At 40.5% G+C, this 22,012-nt stretch overlaps 2 protein-coding genes across 2 annotated transcripts; both read right to left on the bottom strand.

Moving 5' to 3' along the window:
• Positions 1 to 3,723: 3,723 nt before the first annotated feature.
• Positions 3,724 to 12,265, bottom strand: slc13a3 (solute carrier family 13 member 3). Its single transcript, XM_084552955.1, has 13 exons — positions 10,725 to 12,265; positions 10,058 to 10,323; positions 9,618 to 9,796; positions 8,714 to 8,783; positions 8,312 to 8,491; positions 8,109 to 8,234; positions 7,854 to 7,946; positions 7,644 to 7,748; positions 7,451 to 7,548; positions 6,168 to 6,280; positions 5,650 to 5,811; positions 4,394 to 4,531; positions 3,724 to 4,316 (listed from the first exon to the last, which is right to left on the bottom strand). The coding sequence occupies exons 1-13, from the start codon at positions 10,830 to 10,832 to the stop codon at positions 4,137 to 4,139; spliced, it is 1,818 nt and encodes a 605-aa protein (XP_084409081.1). The 5' UTR covers positions 10,833 to 12,265; the 3' UTR covers positions 3,724 to 4,136.
• A 4,312-nt stretch (positions 12,266 to 16,577) lies between these two features.
• On the bottom strand, positions 16,578 to 21,738 carry LOC311493950 (uncharacterized protein). Its single transcript, XM_084552771.1, has 5 exons — positions 21,267 to 21,738; positions 21,028 to 21,156; positions 19,528 to 19,741; positions 18,663 to 18,844; positions 16,578 to 17,007 (listed from the first exon to the last, which is right to left on the bottom strand). Exons 1-5 carry the CDS (start codon positions 21,300 to 21,302, stop codon positions 16,957 to 16,959), a joined length of 612 nt encoding a protein of 203 aa, XP_084408897.1. The 5' UTR covers positions 21,303 to 21,738; the 3' UTR covers positions 16,578 to 16,956.
• Positions 21,739 to 22,012: the final 274 nt, after the last annotated feature.

The raw sequence follows: 22,012 nt of genomic DNA, 5'->3' as shown, positions 1-22,012 counted from the left end.
AGACTTGCTGAAGACCATGGTAAACCTCAGGGATGCCGCTAAGGTCTGGAGGCTCAGGAGAGGGATCCAATTCTGTAGGAGGACAGTAGGCAGACTTTAAACAGTTCTCAAAACAAAAAGAGCTCCAACTTAAAACTTTCCCACCAGACCAATCCATGTTGGGGTTGTGGAGTTTCAACCAGGGGAGTCCAAGAATGAGTGGTGAACTAGGTGAGGATATAACGAGGAGGCGAATAGATTCTCTATGGTTTCCTGAAACAATAAGCAAGAGGGGCTGGGTGCAGTGAGTTACCCTGGCCAGGACTCTCCCATCCACAGCTAGAGCAGTCCGAGGCTCCTTCAAAGGCTCTAGCGTTAAGCCGGCTTGTTCTGCCACCTGTTGATCTAGGAAATTCTCCTCTGCCCCCGAGTCCACCAACGCCAACATGGGTAAAGAAAATGTGTTACAACAGAGGGAAGCCGGCAACTGAAAACGATTAAGCGGTTCTTGGGGGAACGTCGTTTGGCTCACCAGGACCCCCACTGCTACTGGTGAGCTTGGTCTTTTGGTCGAATTGGGCAGAAGGCAATAAAATGTCCTCTTTTGCCACAATAGAGGCACTCACCTGCCTGGCGCCTTTGTTGCCTCTCCTCAGGGGTAAGGCGAGCCCGACCCAGCTGCATGGGCTCTACAGGGGTACTGGATGGTAAGGCAAGAGCTGTAGCAGAAGCGGTCGGCTGGTGGCTGGTGGTCGGCAGTGGCAGAAGAGACTTAGACCTGGGGCCTGGAGTCTTCTCCAAACGACGTGAGCGAAGCCTGGCATCAATCCTATTAGTCAATGAAATCAAAGAATCCAAGCTGGCCGGCTCATCTCTTGAGACCAGCTCGTCCTTCAATTGTTCATTAAGTCCTTTAACAAAAGCCGTTCTCAGAGCATTATCAGTCCAATCTACTTCCTCTGCCAGAGTCCAGAACTCAATGATGTATTCAGAAACTGGCCTAGATCCCTGGGACAAATTCATTAATTTCATTGAAGCGTCGCTCTGATAATCTGGGTGATCAAATACTCCTTTGAATTCCGCCAAAAAATCCTCAAAACTCAGATCAGAAAAAGAGCGACGAGAAAAGCGGGCCTCAGCCCAGGTTAGTGCTTTTCCTCTTAACAGACTACAAATATACTGCACTTTGGAGACATCAGAGGCAAAAGAAACAGGTCTTAACTGGAAAACGGTGGAGCACTGGAAGATGAAGCCTCTACAAAGATTGGGCTGACCAGAGTACGGTTCCGGGTCTGGGGCTTTGGTGTCCCTGGGTTCAGGACTCACTGGAACTGCAGCAGCAACAGCAGCGGTGAGGGGAGCTGAGGTCTGCAAGGTAAGAAGGGTGGTAATCTGAGAGGTTAGTTGCGATAAGTGTTGACATACTTCTTGGTTGTGTTTGAAAAGGTCACGAATGTTCTGCTCGTGTTGTCCAAGGAGGTGTCCTTGCTGGGAAACAGCATGGCGGAGGCGAGTTGATTCAGGGTCTGTGTCTGAGGTGTCCATATTGTGGCCAGATCGTACTGTCACGTCTGCCGATATAATTCGGACACAAGTCTCAAACACGAAACCCGAAGCCAGTGTAGTTGTGATAAAACCGGTTTATTGAAGGAACAAAGCTGGCTAGTCAGAAGCAGGTTGTGTGGTATTCCGGAGAGAACGGGGGAGGAGGTGCAGGGAAGAAGGCTGGCAGAATGGTGGAGCTGGTGAGGATCCCAAGGAGATGACAAGAGAACTGAATGAGTGGATTGGTCCAGGAGCTGAAGACAAAGAGACAAGAAATGAGTATACAACGCTATACGGAGTATTAGAGCAAAAAACCAAGGCAATGTACCACTATGGTAAGCAGACGATCTGGCGACGAGTGGAGGACTGAACCAGGATTATATTGATGAGGTGAGTAGGTGGCTGATGAGGCTCCATTGCTTGCAGGTGTGTTAGCAGGTGGCTCCAGCTCCGCCCAGCCTTCAGAGAGAGACAGGCAGAACAAATCCACACAGAAACATAGATCCTGACACAAATAGGTATGAGCCTCCTATTAGATAATTACTGCATGGGTGATTATCTTTCAGCTGGCAACAAGTTATATTACCCCAACTGATGTAATGAGCAGCTTCTCATTTCTTGAACAACCATGTTGAAAGACACATCCCGTGGAAAAGATGTTGTTTGAGTCTGTTTGAGAAGGGTCAAGCCATTGGCATTCATCAAGCAGAGAAAACATATACGGAGATTGAAGAAACTACTAAAATTGGGTTAACGCATTAGTAAAACTGGAAGGATAGTGAGGAACCATCGTCTTCGAGAAATAAATGTGATCAGAAAAAAAATCCCGATTGATTGTTTTCAGATCAGCTGACTACCTGAATATACTGAATGACCAGGTTATTCCATCAATGGATTTTTTCTTCCCTGATGGTATGGGCATATTTCAAGATGACAATGGCAGGATTCATTGGGCTCAAATTGTGAAGGAGTGGTTCAGGGAGCATGAGACATCATTTTCACGCATGGATTGGCCAACACAGAGTCCAGACCTTAACCCCATTGAGAATCTTTGGGATGTGCTGGAGAAGGCTTTGGACAGTGGTGAGACTCTCCCATCATCTATATAAGATCTTGGTGAAAAATGTATGCAACACTGGATAGAAATAAATCTTGTGACACTTCAGAAAATTAACGGAACAATGCCAAAGGGAATGTGTGCTGTAATCAAGGCTAAAAGCAGTCCAATGAGTGTATGACCTTTTGGGGCCAGGCAGTGCATTTAGGCCTTCATTGTAACTTCATACAGAAACACTCCCCAACAAGCGCACAGTTTCCTGTTTTGGCCCCTTTGTGTATTTTTAGCACAGCTGACACCTCCATATATCGTCATTTAACAAGAAATTTTCTAAGCTCTTTAACTGGAAGCTCACTGCTTAGCACAGCAACCTCAAGCCTCAAATGACACACAGTTTTGTGCCACTAGAAATAAAGTGTGAGTTAACATAGATTTATGGTTTCAATTTATTGTCAATCCAAAAAAAAAAAAAAAACACAATCAATTTCATGTGGTTAACAAATAATTATGAAAATCATTTTAATCTGGCTGATTCTGAAAAAGCCCAGAAAACAAATCAGCTTTGGCTCAAATCTGCGTCATCAAAGGTCGCTTTTCCAGACGTGTACAGTACATCCTGTTCTGCTCTATGGATTTTGGTTGAGCATTTTATAGTTTTGCATATAAATACTATGGACCCTTTACAGTGACCGTGCTTACACTTAGTAACCACCACAACCCTGCATAAGTTAGCCATTGCTTTCAGGCCATGTGTGCTCAGTTTACAACACCAAGCAAACATTGTAGGGAATTTACAACGTATGCTCTCTTTGCATTTGCCGGAGCTTGGATGTGTTAACATGTGAGCACCTGCAGCAGTATAGCTGATTATCAGAAGGAATCAATATTACAGTTTGTTGTTGCTTGTTATTAAAGATTATTCAGTTGTTGCAAATGCTCTGATAAGAAATACAAATACAAAACAACAAGCAGCTCTATCATCATCATAATAATTATAATTAAATAGTTTGTAACAGCAGAACGAAGATCACTATGTAACAAAATGTACACATTCATTAGTCATGATTTATACAATAATGTTGTAAAGACTCAAAATATTGTTTATGAGTCATGGCTTTAGCAATGCACCATATAATACTAATCTGATTTCTTAGTGATTTTTACTAAAATATATATCTTAAAAAGACTTATTCACAAACGTCTTTATCATTCTTCCAGCAGAGGTCAGGCTAGCAAAAACAATACAAACACCACACTCTGCAGTCTGACCAGAGTCTTATGAAGCACTTCACAGAGCTCAAAGCCGCTGCTGTTGTTGAGTTTATATGCTAGTCCAGTTTTGAGAAGGCAAATAGCAAAATAATTAACATTCTGAGTGTTCACAGTCTGAAATCTTGACTTTGGCGAGCCCAGAAAGACACTTGCAGGAAAGTATGAAGCTCCCAGAGTTCTCAGGCACTTATAGATATCTACAGAGAGACATTTGTCCCTGTTCAGTGTTAAATTTTTATACAATCTTATACGTACTTTGTTCATGCTAACAGTGAGTGTGTGATCAGAGCGTGGCATTTAGCGACTGGACTGATGGGTGAACATCAGTAACAACAGCAGTCTGATTGATTGAATGAGCCCATTCTGGGTAAGTGTTCAAGTTAAACATGGCAATGCCCCAAGTGTTCATGGCCAGAGAGACTGAGAGGACGCCCAGGATGTTCATGACAAATCCAGTTTTCACCTGAAACAACAGGGAAAGATGTTAACTGGTTATAGATTAACGTGTTTTAGAGCCAAGAGCCTGTGTGAAGACCTTACCATGTCTTTGACCATGAGATGTCCTGACGTGAAGGCAATGGAGTTGGGGGGCGTGGAGACTGGCAGCATGAAGGCATATGAACATCCTACTGTGGCAGGTATCATGAAGTACAGAGGGTTCACTGAGACCCGAAGAGCCTGCAGAGGCAAACGAAACAACCAGCTCATTTGATATCTAAAGATGCATTGCCTTTGTTGCAATCTTATGGACAACCCTTTACTTTATATTGTAGACAAGATATAAAGTATCGGAGCAGAACCAACGTTGTTATGCTCAGCTGCAGGGGAAAATGAAGTGCATGACATCTTGAATCATCCATTCATTGTAATGTAGTGGTTGTGTAGCTGTGAGAAAACTGAGCGTACATGGCTCCTGTGTAAAACTGTGGCCTAATTTATGGATGAAAGGAATGCTGACACAAATCTATTGAGAAGTAAAATTAAAATTGTAAGGACACTTCTGTGAAATTAAGTTACACATATACCGGTATATTATACTGTAGTTTAGGCATTTGCATCACAGCAATCTGTCCAATAGCTTTTGTTTGTTTGTTTGTTTGTTTGTTTGTTTGTTTGTTTGTTTTTTACAGATAAACCATAAATGCACCACCTATTAGAGCTGTGGCAGAAAAAAACAAGGGATCACTAATATCAAGTGATGATATTGGTGAAATTTGAGAATAAACCCGATGCAGTGCTGAAAAATGACAGCCTTGGAAAACAAAAACAGACAATCAGTATGTGCATGTCTACACCAGAGATGTGTACACTAGAGATTCATTAATCAAAATTCACTAAACCTCCTATACATCCTGTAAACTATTCTCCAAGTAGGTATTTTGCGACGTACGGAACATTTCAAAGTACAAAAGCCACCAACAATGATTGCCAAAAACAGCAGTTAATGTCAAACAGGCTGCAAACATAAGAACATCTGTTGCAACGGCGTAACGTGACAACTAAGCCTCCGAGTAACATAAACGACAAGGTTAGCAACAACCTTGTTCACCGTTCACTTCATTAGTTTCGCAACTTTATCTGGTAGCACGGACGTTTGATTGTCCTCAATAACAGCGTGATTAGACTGTTTACACATGGGATAAGTAGTGAAACTTAAATTATGCATTTTAATTAGTGTGAGCTTCTAATGTTGACCTAAATTTAGTTGCTTACCTTTACACGCTTCAGGTATGGTATTTTTTAAGAAGCACATAGACTTAGTAAATATGCATTTACCAGCTGAAGTCTGTTCTTACCAGTTCAGCAATCACGGGCAAAAATATGATAATCGTGGCAGTGTTGCTGGCAAACTCAGTGAAGCAGGCCAGGAAAGCAGTGATCAACATCACAGCTGCAGCAGGTGGGACCTCGGCCAAAGGCTGTAGGTGGCCTCCGATCCAGACAGCGAGTCCAGACTCCTGGCGAATTCCACAAGATCGAGGTTAAGGGTCAAAGATCAAATCACAACATAATAAACCAAGGAAGAGAACAGAACCAAACAAAGCACAGCAGCACAGAGACACATTTTATTGGACAGCTTTCGCAACTTAGAATTACAAATGGAGGAAAACAAGAAAACTAAATCACAAATCAAACTGCTTGGTATTTTGGTAAATGCTCTTGAGTCGAATGTACTTTATATTAAATATAACCAGGCGGCAGGTGGTTAGTTTAGTTTAGCCCATTCAGCCAATCTGACTTAATTACATTCATCAGTTTACGACAAAGGTGATGAATTTTAGCATAAAGTTTTTACTCGTATCGACATCTTTACCTCACAGGCTTTGGCCATAGCGAAGCCACCTCCGAGCAGCAGGATGATGTTCCAGGGAACAGATTCCTGGGCTTTTTTCCAGGACAGGAGAGGGACATAAGGAGTGGTTGAACCTGAGGGAATAAAAAAAAAAGAAACAATTAAGAGTTCAGAAGATCTGAACATTTAATTCAATAATATTATATTATGTGTAGGCAAAAATGTGTCAAAATACGTCTATGAAGCTTCAGAACTTTGAAACAATAATCCTCAGTTATTGATGTTAGGAAATGTTTAGGATATATTTTATGAGGGCAGTTTTCTTTTGCAGTGATTGCTCATATGAGATTATTGGTTCAAAACTCATTAGTATAAACGATATATAGTTTACTTGTATTTCCATCTTACAAACCTATATCAGCAGAGACCCATCTTGAAAACATTCACCACAGTAACAGAGGCACTGTAACAGGGCTTTGGTCTTTTAGCGTAAGTGAAATCCACATTTTAAATTCAAAAAGCTAAGACACTATGCTTTTACGCCTCAGTCCTTTTATATTTTAGCGAGCTGACAATGAAGTCAGATCCTATTCCCTTCATTCTAAAATCTGACCCACATAGAGAGGAACAAATGAACCCCATGATATGTTTTCTTTTTTCTTTTTTTCTTCTTCTTTTGCTGGCGTCCAGTGGTTTATTTGACCAGCTGAACATAAAAATAATACACAATCACATGCGCACGTGCCTCATGTCTTCAATACATACAAAACACGTGCGTGCAGTTTGTTGCCAAGCTCACAGTCACATCAGAGGACATCTCCTCAATTTACATTCACTTTCTGGAGTCCTACTCTGGGCAGAACCCAAACTACTTCTTGCCAAACCCTTTAAACTAAGTCTTTACACTAAATTGTAATGATCGTAATGACAAATGTTAAACACAGCTCTGTCTCCACAACATGAGTAATACAAAATACAAGTGCACACTCACATAAACAAAAACCCTAAAGTGTGACAAACATAGCTTTAGGAGATTACTCTAATCACAGAAACAGAGAAACTACAGTCTCACTTCTAGACTGGAAATTTACTCAGACTCTCTAATCTACATTATTAACATTCCTCAGAGTACTTTCTGTATTCTGCAATAGCTGTTCTAAAGACACAGAATTTATGAATCATTCAGAAACATCTGCTCATAGATATTAACTTTTGACGCATCCTGAAGTAACCCCACTAGTTTGTAACTTAAGCTTAGTGTTGCTCAAACTTGTTGAAATCCTAAAAGATATGTAGTCACTGACCTTTAGGGTCAAGCCACCATCTGAGAGAAGGTTTCTGCGAAGGGAAGAAGAACAATATGGACACAATGATCACACCAGTGACTGCGTCTGAGACGTACCTGCAGGACAAACAATAGCAGGAGAGAATTAACTATATGTATATATTATACTGAGGTGTTAAATGTGTTTCGAGAGACAAGTGGGCCTTACTTACCCCTTCTTAAAAAGCACAGACCAGCCAGTGACAAATTTGGGATCTCTCGTGAAGAGGAGGACGGCAAACAGTACAAAAAAGAAAGAGATGGATCCCTCTGCAAAACTGAAATGGAGCATGCAGAGTAAAAGTGAATCAAAAGCTCTGTCATAGACATGTACTCATTCAATGTCTATTGCACGACATTTGAAGACATACACGAGTCCTCACTTTATAGGCCCTAGTTTCCTGTAATCTTCCTCTATTAAAGCTTGGGCTTTGGCTTCAGCCTGGGCTCTTCGGTCATGTTTCCTGAGACATAATCTGAGTTAAAAAAAGAAGAGGTTTGGAAAGTGTGACAGAAAATGGTCATTTACTCAAATGACATTTAAGCTTAAAACTGGATGTTTGAAAAGGTGCATATCTTCTTATGCTAACTAAAACAACTGATATATCAGTTCAACATAGTAGCATACACCTCATTACCTTGTGTTCAATACCCCGTAAAAAAATGAAATCCATATCCATCCCAAAACCAGGAAGAGAAGCATGAGCGGGAAAGCAAACGCAAACCAAGAGCCAAAGTTGATAAGATCGCAGTCTGGAAAGTAGCTGTAAAGGACAAAATTTTTGATGTCAAGGACTGTCTGTAGAAGGATTAGTTCCCTGATCACATAATAAAAAGTTACCTTTTCAGCTGTCCAATCAGGATGAGGTTGGGCGCGGTGCCTGTCAGCGTGGCGGTTCCTCCGATACTGGCCGAATAGGGAATGCAGATCAAGAATCCTTTCCACACTCTCAGCTCGTACTCCGACTCTGAACGGATCTCGTCATCTGTCATCAGGTCAGTCTGCTCCACAGCATCCGACCTTTTGAATGTTTTAACAAAGAGTTTCTACATCTGAAAATGGATTTCACTCCTATTTCTGTTTGACAAAAAACTAGTGCTTAGCTTAGCAAAAGGATAGTAAAAGTTTTTGCTAAGCTAAGCTAGCTGTTTCCTTGCTGCAGCACATATTTACCAAACAGATGTGAGAATGGTACAGTAGATTAATAAAAACTCTACCAATTGAGATCTGTGTTGTCCTTACCCATCTATTGCCAGTATTTGTTTTTCTGATGGCACTGATGGCAGTGAATGCAGTTTTACAGGAGACTGGCCTGAAAGACATTGAAGCAGAGTTTGGTTTAGGTTTTACAAGCAGCAAAGAAAGTAGAAAACTGTAATCTTCTTATAAGCATGAGTGAAATTATAAATTTCAGCTCTTTCAGGAGGCCGCACTTTTGATACATTTAATATATGACTCAAAGTCAATACTGCACCATAAATCAATTACTTCTTGAAGATCGACTATGCCAGGACTCAGTGTTTTGGAACAACTGCACAAAGTTCACATATTAGATTACATATTAAAGGCTCGTGAAGACAAGGTTAAAACAACTGAACAACCATCATCACTGTCAGTCCACTCATCTTTTGTAAAGTGGCAATAAATTGAATTAACCTCTCCAGAGTCTTTGCGAAACAAACTGTGAACACAACATGATGTTATCACCCGATGCAGTTTAACCTTTAAGCAGATAAGGAGAAGTTTGTGAGACTTGTGTTTCTGTCCACTTGGGGATGCTATGTCTTTACTACTGAGAAACTCTTTTCTAAACACTTCTCAGGGAAATATTTAGCTCTTTGGCAGATAAATGCTCGACTATGTTTACGAGCTGGCTGCTGATTGTCTCTGTCTGGTGTTTGGGGCCATGTAGGTAAAGTACAGTGGGTTAAAAGCAGCAAGAGTGAACTTTAACAGTAATTTCTTTTTTGCCTAACAACTAAACCAGTGGCATAAAAACACACTCAGATTGCTTTGATGTTATGGACCATTTAACCATTGTTAATATAAAAATATTGTCTGGAGCAGATATGTGTTAATATGCTGCGCAGGCTTTGGTCCAGACGGAGATGTGAGTTTCTGGGAAAACGTCACTTAAACAAAGTACCATTGATTACAGAGCTCTCGCGATCCTCCGGAGATTTGCACTTCTGTTTAAGCGTCTCCAGGTCTCCAAACAGGCTCTCCAGGATGGCATTCGCAATCGGGAGCATCATGGCCGTTGTGGCGGTGTTGCTGAGCCACATGGACAGGAAGGACGTGGTCAGCATCATTCCCATTATGAGCCTGTGAAAACAATTCAGTGCACAATCTCAAACCAGCCCCAAGTCCATAGAAACCGGTGGAGATATGAAGCATTATTCACAACCTTTAGATGTTCAGATTCTTTTGCTGTATGATTTCGTAAAACATCAGAGTTTAGGAGTTATATTTCAAATAGAAGTCGCAGTGCATTTGTTTGTGTAGTTATTTATGTGTTTCTGGAAATCAATAGAGCCCCATTCCACAGAGGAGTACAACAGGCCTCCAATAAAGGCGTCTTCTCACCATGCCGGTTTTACTCCGACAATACTGAGGACCTTCAGGGCTATTCTGCGATGCAGGCCCCACTCCTCAATAGACGACGCCATAACAAGGCCGCTGAGGAACAGAAAGTTGGTCTCGATGAAGTACTGAGGGCAGATCTTTTTGGCTGGAAGGATTCCCAGTGTTGGGAAGAGGCAGACTGGAAGCATTGCAGTGACAGCCAGAGGAAGAGCCTCTGTACACCAAAACATAGCCATCAGCACCACCACGTAAAGACATTTTCCCTCCTAAAAGGTGAGTGATATGCGGCCGTTAATGCTTCAAAAAGAAGATTACACAAGAAAAGAGAAAGCAATCAAATGTGGTACTGGGGTTGCCTACGATATAAAATAGCATAAGTGTATGTTTAAGATATATTTCTTCTATTTTCATGTGTATAAAATAAGTGAAGCAAATACTACATTTACCAAGTTAAGAACCCGTTTTCAGATTACAGTAACATATGACTTATACAGTCAGAAAATGCTCTCACTTGAGAAGCTGTAATCAGAGTGTTTGGCATTTTGCCACAATCAAGTGTTGGGACAAACAGTTTGAGAATTAGACTTGCTTTTGGTCTGATTCATGTATTCAAATAACATGACTAATTTACTATTAATAGAAAACAGTGAAGCATATGTTTACTCACCTTCTCTGGCAGAGTAAAAAGTAAAGGCAGAAACACAAGAGGAGTGAGCACGAGGATCAGCTGTTTGTGGACGCACCACAGCTTCTTGGACAGGACTGATATTTTCATTCCCAGAGTGAAGTTTTGCTCCGTTAAAGGGAAATTAGCTCCAGACTGGCTGAGAGGAACCTGCGAGGCAGCACTTTGAAGTCGGTGGCCGAGTACAGAGAAGATTAACTCCACGCTTTGCTACAGGTTAACTCCTCCTGTGGCTGTGATAAGAAGGAGGATAGCCAACTTTTGTCAGGTTTCCAACCACAAGGCCTCTCCCACCTAGACGAGAAGAGTGAAGCACATCCAGGGGAAGAGAGCTGGAAATGACAAATGAAAGATGACACACACACCCACACACACACACACACACACACTGACAGCCTACTGTACAAAATATCCTGGATTTCTGTGGGACTGTGAGTGACACACAAAATAAACAAAATACTAAGTATGTAGCACACGTTGTGAGTGTCAGGTAGCTGTGAAAAAAGTCAGCACACTAAATGGAGAGGGGCTGATATTTGTTTCCATGTTGTGGTAATATTGCAATAATATTCCTGATGGGATTTTAAATTTTTCCGGTGCAAAAAATGTGTCTGTTTGTGCCAAATCACGTGATAAAACTGTTGCGACAGTCAGATCTTATAAACTGTAGAAGCAAAGGCATTCTTTGCAGATGATCTAGCTAATTTGGTATTGTATGAAAAATGGATTATACAGGAGTTACAGTTTAAATTTGCTTGCACAGCTGCACAGTTTTTTACTGTGCAATTTGACTCACAAGAGAAGAAGCAGCTTTCAACCAAACGTATCAAGGCATTTTAAAAAGGACCAAACACCTTGTTAAAACCTCTTAAATGTACAGTAGCTCCATTTTCTTTTAACATATTGTGCACATTTTGATTGGTTTCTGGAAACAAGACTTTTCCTGTGTCAATAAAAAGGTTGATTCATAGACCAGTTGCTGTTTAACATTTGTGTTAAACACTGGACCATGACTGGCTTCATATGGTTGATGTTAAAACCCTTGCTTGTACATCTGTGTCTTAAAAAGCTTCCCATTCACCCCAATGTCAAACTCTGTAGCCCACAATGATGTATATAGCAGTGAAAAACACGAGTCTGACTCAAAATAAACGCCACAATTATCCACCTAAAACAACCATTTGTCTAACTTTTGGGACATCCATCTGTGGATTCCTGACCGCTGACCTAATCACCCTTTATTTTCGTGCTGCAGGGAGTTTGCACTTGTTGCCCTGTTCGGGGCAGCGTGTGAGCATTTTCGCGCCCTTTTCCATTTCCACCCAAGTTCCACAACAGAGACGGAAAGTGCAAACGTAGCATGACTCTGACATTAATGGGCAAATACGCCAGATCAAAATAAACTGGAATTATCCTTTAAGCAATCTGTCAAGCATAAACGTAGGAAGGAAGTTAATATTCACTTGTTAACCAGGTTGACCTTTGTCAGTGGAAGAATTGTAGAGGAGCTCCATGCATGACTACATATGTAATGACTGGATTTTTCAATTTTCCACATGTTCTGCATCAAAAGTTTGCTTGGAATTTTTTTAAATTTTTTTTTTAAATTGTGCCATAAAGTCACTGCTGATTTATGTCACCTGAACCGAGTCGGATAGAGTTTAACTTTCCATGACAGTGGAGGTTCTTCAGAGGTCTCGCAAACAGACACATGAAGTTTTCTTAAAGTCGTGTGTCCTTTGGTTTCTGGCTTCTTTCCTCTGACGGTTTTGGTGAAACGGGAGAGTAACGGCAGTGATGTTGCATGTTACCTGCATTCCTCACGCTGACTGCTGCTTTCATCCATCACTGGATTATTTTTGTAGTTTTTAAGTCATATGGCCATTCTGAGACATTAAAGCTTTAGTCTACATACTGGCGAATTAGGCTGTATTATTATTATTAAAGAAATAAAGGCACACTGAAATCCAAAACAGTTTCATACATCATACAGTATACGCATTATATCAGAAGGTGAAAGACACCAAAAATAAAAATAAAATAAAAAAAACACTGCACACTGTACAGTTAAAGAGCTTGTTGTATTTTAAGTGAGAAGAATTAAAAAAATCAGTAAACTGCATTAGTCACAGTTAGACAGAATTCTTGCCCAACATCTTAATTCAAAACAGCAGCCAGTCACTTGTGTGATATGCAGAGTTTGTTTCAGGACAGAATTTGAAGCTGGTGTTCAGGTCACCCAATACTAGGATCACGCTGGGCTGAAATGTGAACTTTTGTGACTTCTTCACAATGCTGCCATCTAAAGCCCGAAACTGGACGAGGAATCGGATGCGAGGAATAATAAAAGCTTGGACCCTTCACACGCGTTCTTTCCGGAGTCGGAGAGAGTTGTTGTTTTGAGCCTTTGAAGATCCTCTGTTCGTTAAACCTCTAAAGAGGAGGGGAGGTTTTAAAGGTCAGGACGGGTTGAAAGACGGCGCTGCTTGTCGAAGGTCGAGGATTGTTAAAGGCTCTAAAGAGATATGAGACTGGCCTTTCCTCCTCATCCCTCAGGTTAAACAGTGACTGTGAGAAAGGTCTTCGTTTAGTGACAAAAAACTCACAGAGCAACAGGAGATCACATGAGACTCACCAAGTGTCCTGTCATGTCAGACCCTCCCGCCTGCATCTAGACAGTCCTCTCTAGTGTTTCACCATTCATGTTTTTGCCAGATTGTCTTTGGGCTTTCTGCCTAGCTAGTTTTTATTCTGCCTGCAATCCTGGTCTTTTCCTTCCTGCCCTCTCTCTCTGTCTCTCTCTGTGTGTCCCTCTGCCATGGCCTGCTTGTTATTGTGTCCTCTCAAAGATGTAAGAATACTCTTTAAAGAAAACTTTTTTTTTACCCGACTGTTGGCGTTGTGATGTGACGTGCATCCTGAATTCCGATATGTGCCTGTGGCATCACTTTCACGAGAAAAACCACAGTAAAGGTGGAAGAATGCTGTAATTATTTTTTTTCTTAAGGGAAAGTTTGACTAAGAGGGCTCCTCCTAAAGCTTCACTTCCTGTATCTTGTTGGATATTAAGTGTTAGGGAGGAATTTGTGATGATGCCAATGAAGAAGAGGAAGTACTAGAGTCCTGTATGTCTTATGCGGAAGGAGTTTATTTAGGCTCGATCGAGGAGAACAGAAGATTCGTCATCACAACATAAGTGCATGAGTCCACCTCAGTTCTAACGGTCAAACAGTAAAGCTCAGATTCTTATACTAGAAAGGTGGGCCGAGGCAGCAAAGGGGAGATGTGTCAATATCCCATTGGCTATTATACATAAACATGAAGATAAGGACTCATACCAACTAGAAAATACAAATTGTCAGACAGTGACGAAGGACATTATCATCCAACTCCACAGCCGTGTCTGTAGACAGCCAGGCAGTGAGATTGAAGACGCCAAAAGAGGGACCATGGCCATGGCATGTTCCTAGAGAAAATAGGGCAGATAACTGACCCCAACAGTAGTCTAACATTAACTACACATAGGCAAGAGAAATTATTCTCTAACATTAAGGTCTGCTTTTAAACATTGTGCTGTGACATTTGCATATTTAAACTGTGGATATTTGTATAATTGTGCTGCCACGCAACCCCCAAAGTACAATATTTCCACACCCTTGTTCAGCAGCTTGTGTGTGTGTTTTTCCCACCTCCAGTAGTACCTTTGGTGATTATCTAGATATTGCTTTGTATACTATGCCGTGGAACAGTGCACCACCACCACCATGTCTTAGCAGTCATCTGAGTTGTTTATACACTATTTATATACTAGAGTTACATCAATGCTTGTGGAAATGTTATCAAGTGTTTCTTAATAATAACCCTGGACCCTCCTCACTGATCTTAAAAAGTGAATTAAGGTCCAGTGGGTCCATAGAAAGACTCTGCAAGCACATTTTGCAGAACATCCGCAGATGCTTCATGACCCTTGTGCTGACTTGGCTTTCTTCAACCCAGGAGAGTTCTATTTGCGTCCGAATGATGAGAATTTAGATTTTGTTCTCATCTCAATTTATGAAAGGCTTGCTCGCTGTAGATTTAAATGTCCTTGGGAGGCAGCAAAGCAGATGATGAAGACACGGCCGAAACCAGAAACCAAGTTTCTATCCACATTCTACAACCTGGTGACAAATGTCGACGCACCTTTTTGTCTCCGATGGACGGTTGCCACTGCTAGGCAGGTGATATAGCCTGTTACACATATCTCGTCATCAAATTTGATCTGGACCAGCATGTAAAGTGCAGATGAGAACTCAAGCTTAGACTATACACTCCAGGATTAATTATTAATTATGAGTTGTATTAAATGCATCTGCTAATGGGGCCCCAAACGCCCAATGTGATTGTTTGCTCAGCTTCCCATCCAGTGCAAGACACTTATGAACCCTTTCTGTTCTCTTCATGTTCACCCACCTACATTAGACATGTCACTACACGGGTGGTCTCTGAGGCCTCAAAACTAAAGGATGCCGTGTCTTTGATGTTGAGAATCTTGAGCTTTGTCTCTCTCTCTCTTTCTGTGCCCAAAGACCGACCTGTTCAGCTCAGCTATTTAACCCCTTAACGCCTGAATTGATTTTTCAATTATATAAAGAAATTAATTATTTGTGTTTTTGCTTGCCATTCTGACTGGTCCTACGAGAAACTAGTGCTTGCAAAAGGTTCCTAGGAACTTTTTGAATGTGCACAAACCGACATTGGAGTATGACATGCGTTATTTCGGCTGCAGTCTGAGCGGAAACAGTGCGTCACTAGGCGTGAAGGGGTTAATAGTTTTTTGTAGATTTTGTTTCAAAGCAGACTCTTTTCTCCTGCTCACACTACGAACATGTAAGAAGAAGAAACTCTCTCTTTATGCGACCACATCATCTGACACAGGAAGGCTTGACCTCAAACACTCACCAGACCACAGACTGTTATTAATTAACGTCCCTGCAAACTTTTTATTTACTTCGTTACAGTTTCACATGTGTTCAAGTCAAATAAGTATCACAGGTCAACAGTAACATCCCTTTACTAAACTCTCTGTCCAGTGCAGGCTCAGTGGATTTTTGTTTTCTACCCGGTCAAACGTCTTTCCAGTTTGTTCTACACATGCTGCAAATCTTGACCGCCTTGCCAGCAACACTGCTGAACACTCTCATCATTAATTAGAAATAAGTAAAAACAGTATGTTCCATGTTGTTTTGTTAGAGTACATCCCAGATAATGGAAGTCATTTAGATTGTTTTGAAATTTTAACAATGTATTTATATTATTTATCTTTTTTTTTTATGTAGTTTAATAAAGCTGTCAATGCATAATTAGAAGGTTATTTAATCATTAATATAACTGTATGATTTCATAGTGTTTTCAGTTGTACATATTTGAACTGATTCGATGCTTAAACCCTTAAACGTTGTTCTCTGGTCTGTGGAGTTAATCTTGATGTGCGGGTCGTGGGATGTCGTCTGAGGATTTGCCAGCAGATGGAGTTCTGTTCCCATTTATTTCCACTGGTTGTGCCGAGCTGCTCCCAGAGAGAGACGCCAGGCCTCTTGTGTGATCTGAAAGCCACTTTTTACAAAAGGGCCCGATCGTCACAGTGTAATCCTCGTGTCCACCTTTACAAATCAATAGAAGAACTCTTTGGCCATTGCCCAGTAATAAAAATGAGTTTTTCTCCAGCTGCCAGCTTCGTTCTCAGTTTCAACCGTAAAAAGTGAACGCAGGTGGCTCTTTCACTTTTTAAACAGGTTTTAACTCAAAACCTCTGAAACTAGACAAAACCTCTGAAACTTCACATGAAGTTTATTAATTTATTTACATTTATAAAATGTTACATTCATAAAAACAGTAGATCTTTATCATTATACACTCACTTGCCAGCTCATTAGGTACAGTGTCAATAGTGTAGTTTAGCAGCTACAGGCTTGTACAGATGCTGTTTATACCAGGAGAGGTGTGACAGACCTGTGGTTTGTGTTCCTCTTGAGAAACTGCAACTGCTATTATGTGTGTTCCTGCCGGTCTGTTTTACACTCACAAAACAGGAACAAGTGGCCTGGCTCTGCATGTTTTACAGAACTGAACAAAAACAAGGGGAACGAGTATACAAATGTTTCTTATAAAATTTAGAAATACAGTTGTCTGTAATTGCAGTATTTACACATACACGACGTCTCCAAATGGCCATTCAGAACCTCCTGCTATTCTGCCATCGTCTTGAAGACCTGCTATGAATAACCTGAATTATCACAGAGGGAGAGAAAACATCTGAAGTTAAGACGGAAGTAAAGCCCACCCACTTTATGGTATTTACTTTAGGTAGAAAAAACAGGTTTAGGTGGAGGAAATGGTAGAGTAGGAGTGACTTCGCCTACAAACTGTACACTAACAACTGAACTACAGCCTGCTGAGGCTGCAGAGTCCCACGGTTAGAGAAAAAAACATTACTGATGAAATCCCTTGAAAAGAAAAGAAGGGTTTTTCTCCAACCCCCTGAACTGTTTTCACTGAAATGAATGAATCATCGGTAATAGGTAAACCAAAGTTTTTTAGTAAGACCTCTGATAATGCGCATCTCCTTGAATGCAATGCACTCCTGATGCACTTTATTATTTATATGAGTGGTATGAGTTTGTGCGTGAGTACGCTATGAATGGTCATGATGATCGCTCAAATGTTACAAGATTCCTCTTGCTCAGTTAAAATAGTTCTTTAATCTTGTAAATGTCCTCTTAGGCTGTCTTGAGTGTTGACTGTGCTCAGATTTGTTTTGACTTCCCTTTCTCTGCTCTCTTTGGCGTGAGTGACCATTGACATCAGCTTCTGGAAACCTGCAGTGACTGATTGTTTTTTGCCGTCTTTTACACAGTCAGCAGTCACAAAACAACAGTGCCATTCCTCTGGAGTCATGCCGTTTTAGATCTAATTTTTGACTAATTTCTACCGATATTTAGCTGCTTATTGCTTCACAGTGTCCACCAACTATTCTCTAATTGAATGTTTCTGCTGTCTGTGTGAGCAGGTGGAGTGCAGTGGGTTTTTAGAGTTTTTTTTTTTTTTTTTTCTTACGGTAAACAGATGCTTGCTTTAGCCACAAATGACTCAATGACTCTAGCTTCGCTGAGCCATTAGCTGAGACTTACTATTAAACTCTGTAAAGCAGGGTAGAGCTTAAAGAGTTTGAGGTTCATCACTACATTGTCACCTGATTGTTATTATAAAATATAAATTATAGCTGATTTACAAAAGTGGTTAGTAAATAAAGAGAAAACTAACTTTGGAGCTTTTCACATTGACAATATAGCACATGTGGTGTTCCTTGCGGTTCAAATGTGGGCCCTATTTCATTTAACCTACTTAAACATGTTTCTGTGGAGGACTATTTTTTTGACCACTGAAACCAGGTGATGCCCAGGAGTTTTAGAATGAAAAAAAAAAAAGTTCAACAAACCTTGTTTATATATATTGTTATAATTTTTCTGCGTTATACTGTGACGAAATCTCCGTTTCAATTTTGAGTCTATGTTAAAGGCAGATAAAACAAAACCGTGGCCACTGTGATTATTAAGGGAGAAAATGAGCAATTAAGGTGGCGCTATTGTCTGAAAACAGTTTTAAATGTCGTTCCAGAGATCAAACCCCAGATTTTATTGTTTGATTTGACTGCTGTAATCATGAATCAGTGTATTGAATTTGCATAAACGACCCTATATAACAGCCAGCTACAGACCCCTTAAATATTTTGATCTAGTATCTATGAACTCCATATTAAGATTTGATACACTTTAATTACCCATAAGGATGCTGATCATGTCCTCCAACAATAAATAAACCTGACTTGGCTGTATAACAAATCCATATACTGAGTGCAGATAAATAATAGAGTATATTTACCTTAAGGCTGATAAGAGATAAAGTGATTTTGACCAAGGCCACTGCCCCATAGCCAATGATGCCCCACAAGACTGGCAGGTCCTGGGCTACTTGGTGGCAGGGCAAGCTGGAGGGAGTCGAGTTCAACGTATTTGTCGTGACTGTCAGTTCGGTTGTAGTCAGTGCAGCCTCGGTCACACACTCTGTATTTATACAAAATATAAAAGAAAAGCAGAATAAAATCAGCGTGCGTAATAAACCCTTCAATACAGAAATGCTTCAAAAATTCTTAAGAATAAGGTCTGGAAGATTTTCATTTCCGAAATGTTTTGTCCTGTGATGTCGAATGGAAATGGAAAAAGCTTAAATGTCAGTGGAAAGTGTTGTTCATGCTTGTTTTCAGCCTTCTGGCTCGAAACATTATGAGAAAGTTGATGGTAAATGTTTGGGTCATGACTTTGATTTGTCAGATTAACTTTACTATATCTGTCTAACTATTTGGATAAATACAGATTCTAATGACTATATGGTCAAATTCGCAACCAAGGGACTTAAACATTTTCCTGTTTAGCAAATTTTTTTATGTTTTTATCTGGACACTTATCTGGATTCAAAATGACAATACTTCATGTCATTTTTTTTTACATTGCATGAACTTCAGTGACAATAAAATTCACTTTGACTTTGCAATACGGAGCATCTTGCAAATTGTTGGCAAACAGGTAAAGTGATTATTCAATCAAAAACTTTGAACTGAAATTTTGCAACTTAGATGCTGCATCTTACTCATCTTTAACTGTCAAATATAGAGGGAAATAATCTGCTACACATGCAACCATCAACATTTTGAAACGGAATACCTATGGATATAAAACTCAATGCTTACCATTAACCAATAGGTTGATAAAGTGAAATTTGTTTTTCTGGCCCACATTTGCATGGATGGCACACTCATATCTGCCGGAGTCTTCGGGTTTCACACTGGGCAGCAACAGACTGTGCTTGTCTCCTAAGTCGGCTGGCCGAAAGAATTTGTAGGTCTGCGGGGCCGTGTCACCTTGACCTATCCTGATAATGCCATGTTTTTTCTGGTCGATGTGCTGTTCAAAGTAACAACAGACAAGCCATTTTCATATCTCAGCAGCATATACAGTATAAATACACAATCACTCAAATTTGCACCCCTCAGGATTTTCACAAAAGTCCTGATAGTAGAAAAAAGATAACCCAATCAAACAAACGAAAAAGAAATATTATGTTTTAATGTTTGTCTATTCAGGAAAATTGACCAATATTACATCTGTGAGGTGCAAAAGTAAGTGCACCTTTAGGATTACAAGTTAATTTTAATGTCAAATCAGAGTCCATGTGTTCAAACCAATGTAATGAGCGTCAGGTGTTGTTTAGCGCACAACACATGTTTGCGGAAGTGTATGATGGCACAGACAAAGGAGCTCTGTGATGATCTGTTGTTGCTCATCAGGCTGGAAGAGGTTACAAAACCATCTATAAAGGGTTTGGAATCAACAAATCTACAGTCAGACAGATTGTGAACAAAAGGAGGAGATTTAAGACGACTGTTACTCTCAGGAGTGGTCGACCAACAAAGCTCACTCCAAAAGCAAGACTCAAGACTGAGAGGTCACAAAGGAACTCGGGGTCACTCCTAAGCAGGCCTCTCTTACATTGGTTAATGTTAATGTTCATGATCCACCATCAGGAGAACAACCAAGGTGTTCATACCAAAGGGGCCACTGCTCTCTAAAAAGAACATTTTGGACAATCTGCAGTTTGCTAAACATCATCTGGACAAGGCAAAAGACTATAGGGAATATGCTTTGTGGATGGAGGAGAACAAAGTAGAACTATTTGGTTTAATTAGAGGCTTCATGTCTGGAGACTAAACAACACTGCATTCCAGCATCAGTAACTCATCCCATCCGTGAAACATGGAGGTGGTAATGTCCTTGTTTGGGCCTGTTTTGCTGCATCTGGGCCAGGACGGCTTGACATCATTGACGGACCAATGAATTCTGAATTATACCAGGGAATTCTAAAAGACAATCTCAGGACATCTGTCTGTGAGCTGACTCTTAAGAGAAACTGGGTCATGCAGCAACACAATGACACCAAGCACACAAAGTGTTCTACAAAAGAATAGTTGAAGCAGAATAAAATGAATGTTTAGGAATGGCCAAGTCAAAGTCCTGACACTAATCCAATAGAAACATTGTGGAAGAACCTGAAGCAAGCAGTTCATGTGAGGAAACCCACTAACATCTCATCTCCCCGCTCTAGGCGACTGATCAGAAGTTATCGGACACATTTTGTTTTTGAACCTGTCCCTGGTTAAAGCTAGGACCAAAATCTGAGGTGGGTAACTGACCTTGTACCATGCCAGTGACAGGAAATCCATTTTGTTGCTGTTGACACCTGGACACTGGAGTGTTACATTTGTATTGCAGTCTTCTTTGATTTCTGTGTCACTCTGGGCCACATGAACCACCAAGAGCAGCTGAAATAATCAACCGATCGTGTTCAGAGAGTATTTGGATGGCTGGAATGATCAACAAATATTAACAAGCTTGAATTGTAAAGACAATGTAAAATTCTGGTCTCACTCACCTTGATGAACAGTACTGTCTGGGACATCTTTAACATTTCATGTGGAATCACTGTAAGCTGTAAAAGTTCTGCTTTACTCTCTCTTCACTTGAAAAAGGATTCAGTTTCCTGTAAATGGGGCGCGTCTAAGGTAGAGGAGGTTTCAAGAGCACATAATGCCACCACATGGTGAAAGCGAACAGTACATAAATACTGTGATTTTACTGTAGTCAATATTCATACATTAAACAAACAGTTCTATGATACATATGAAGCCCAGTTCACTCATCACAGACAGTGAAAACGGTTGTATCGTGTCCTTAGTGGCTCTGGAGGAGGTTTTTAAAGTTTAAATAAGCCTTAGGATGTAATTTATAACATCTGATATACCTGATGTTTGAGGCAGAGGGGTATGAGGTGGTATTAAAAAGAGTTGCGTTGCATATAATTGTAGAACCCAGAGTCTCTATCATGGGTCTTGGAATGGGTCATAACAGGAACTAAAAGTCAGGATATGTCAGGTTCTGCTACTTTGATTTAATTCACTCTTTCAAAAATCTGTGCATATCTCACCTTCATGGAAGTCCAATATTGGATCCCTGGACTACTGTTGAAGACCCCCTGAACATGGTTTTACGCTGACCTCCAGTGGTTTAAAAGATGTTCTGACCAAAAACTTTTTTTATTCAGGGTCACTTGAAAATCAACTGTTCCTACTGGCCGAACTAAACCTTTTTCATTAGTCACAGTTTTGAGTTGTCTAATAG

The sequence above is a fragment of the Chelon labrosus genome (genome assembly GCF_963514085.1).
Source record: "Chelon labrosus genome assembly, chromosome: 10".
NCBI lineage: Eukaryota > Metazoa > Chordata > Actinopteri > Mugiliformes > Mugilidae > Chelon > Chelon labrosus.
Note: the sequence above shows the minus strand (reverse complement) of the source record. Positions and strands in the feature narration are given on the sequence as shown.

Coding starts and splice junctions, on each gene's coding strand:
- slc13a3 (XM_084552955.1), bottom strand. CDS start 10,832: ATGAAAATATCAGTCCTGTCCAAGAAGCTGTGGTGCGTCCACAAACAG. Junction 8,235..8,311: donor CTGATTGGACAGCTGAAAAG/GTAACTTTTTAT, acceptor TGTCCTTTACAG/CTACTTTCCAGACTGCGATC. Junction 6,281..7,450: donor ATGGTGGCTTGACCCTAAAG/GTCAGTGACTAC, acceptor TTATTCCCTCAG/GTTCAACCACTCCTTATGTC.
- LOC311493950 (XM_084552771.1), bottom strand. CDS start 21,302: ATGTTAAAGATGTCCCAGACAGTACTGTTCATCAAG. Junction 18,845..19,527: donor TATCAACCTATTGGTTAATG/GTAAGCATTGAG, acceptor GTATAAATACAG/AGTGTGTGACCGAGGCTGCA. Junction 17,008..18,662: donor TATCTCTTATCAGCCTTAAG/GTAAATATACTC, acceptor GTGATAATTCAG/GTTATTCATAGCAGGTCTTC.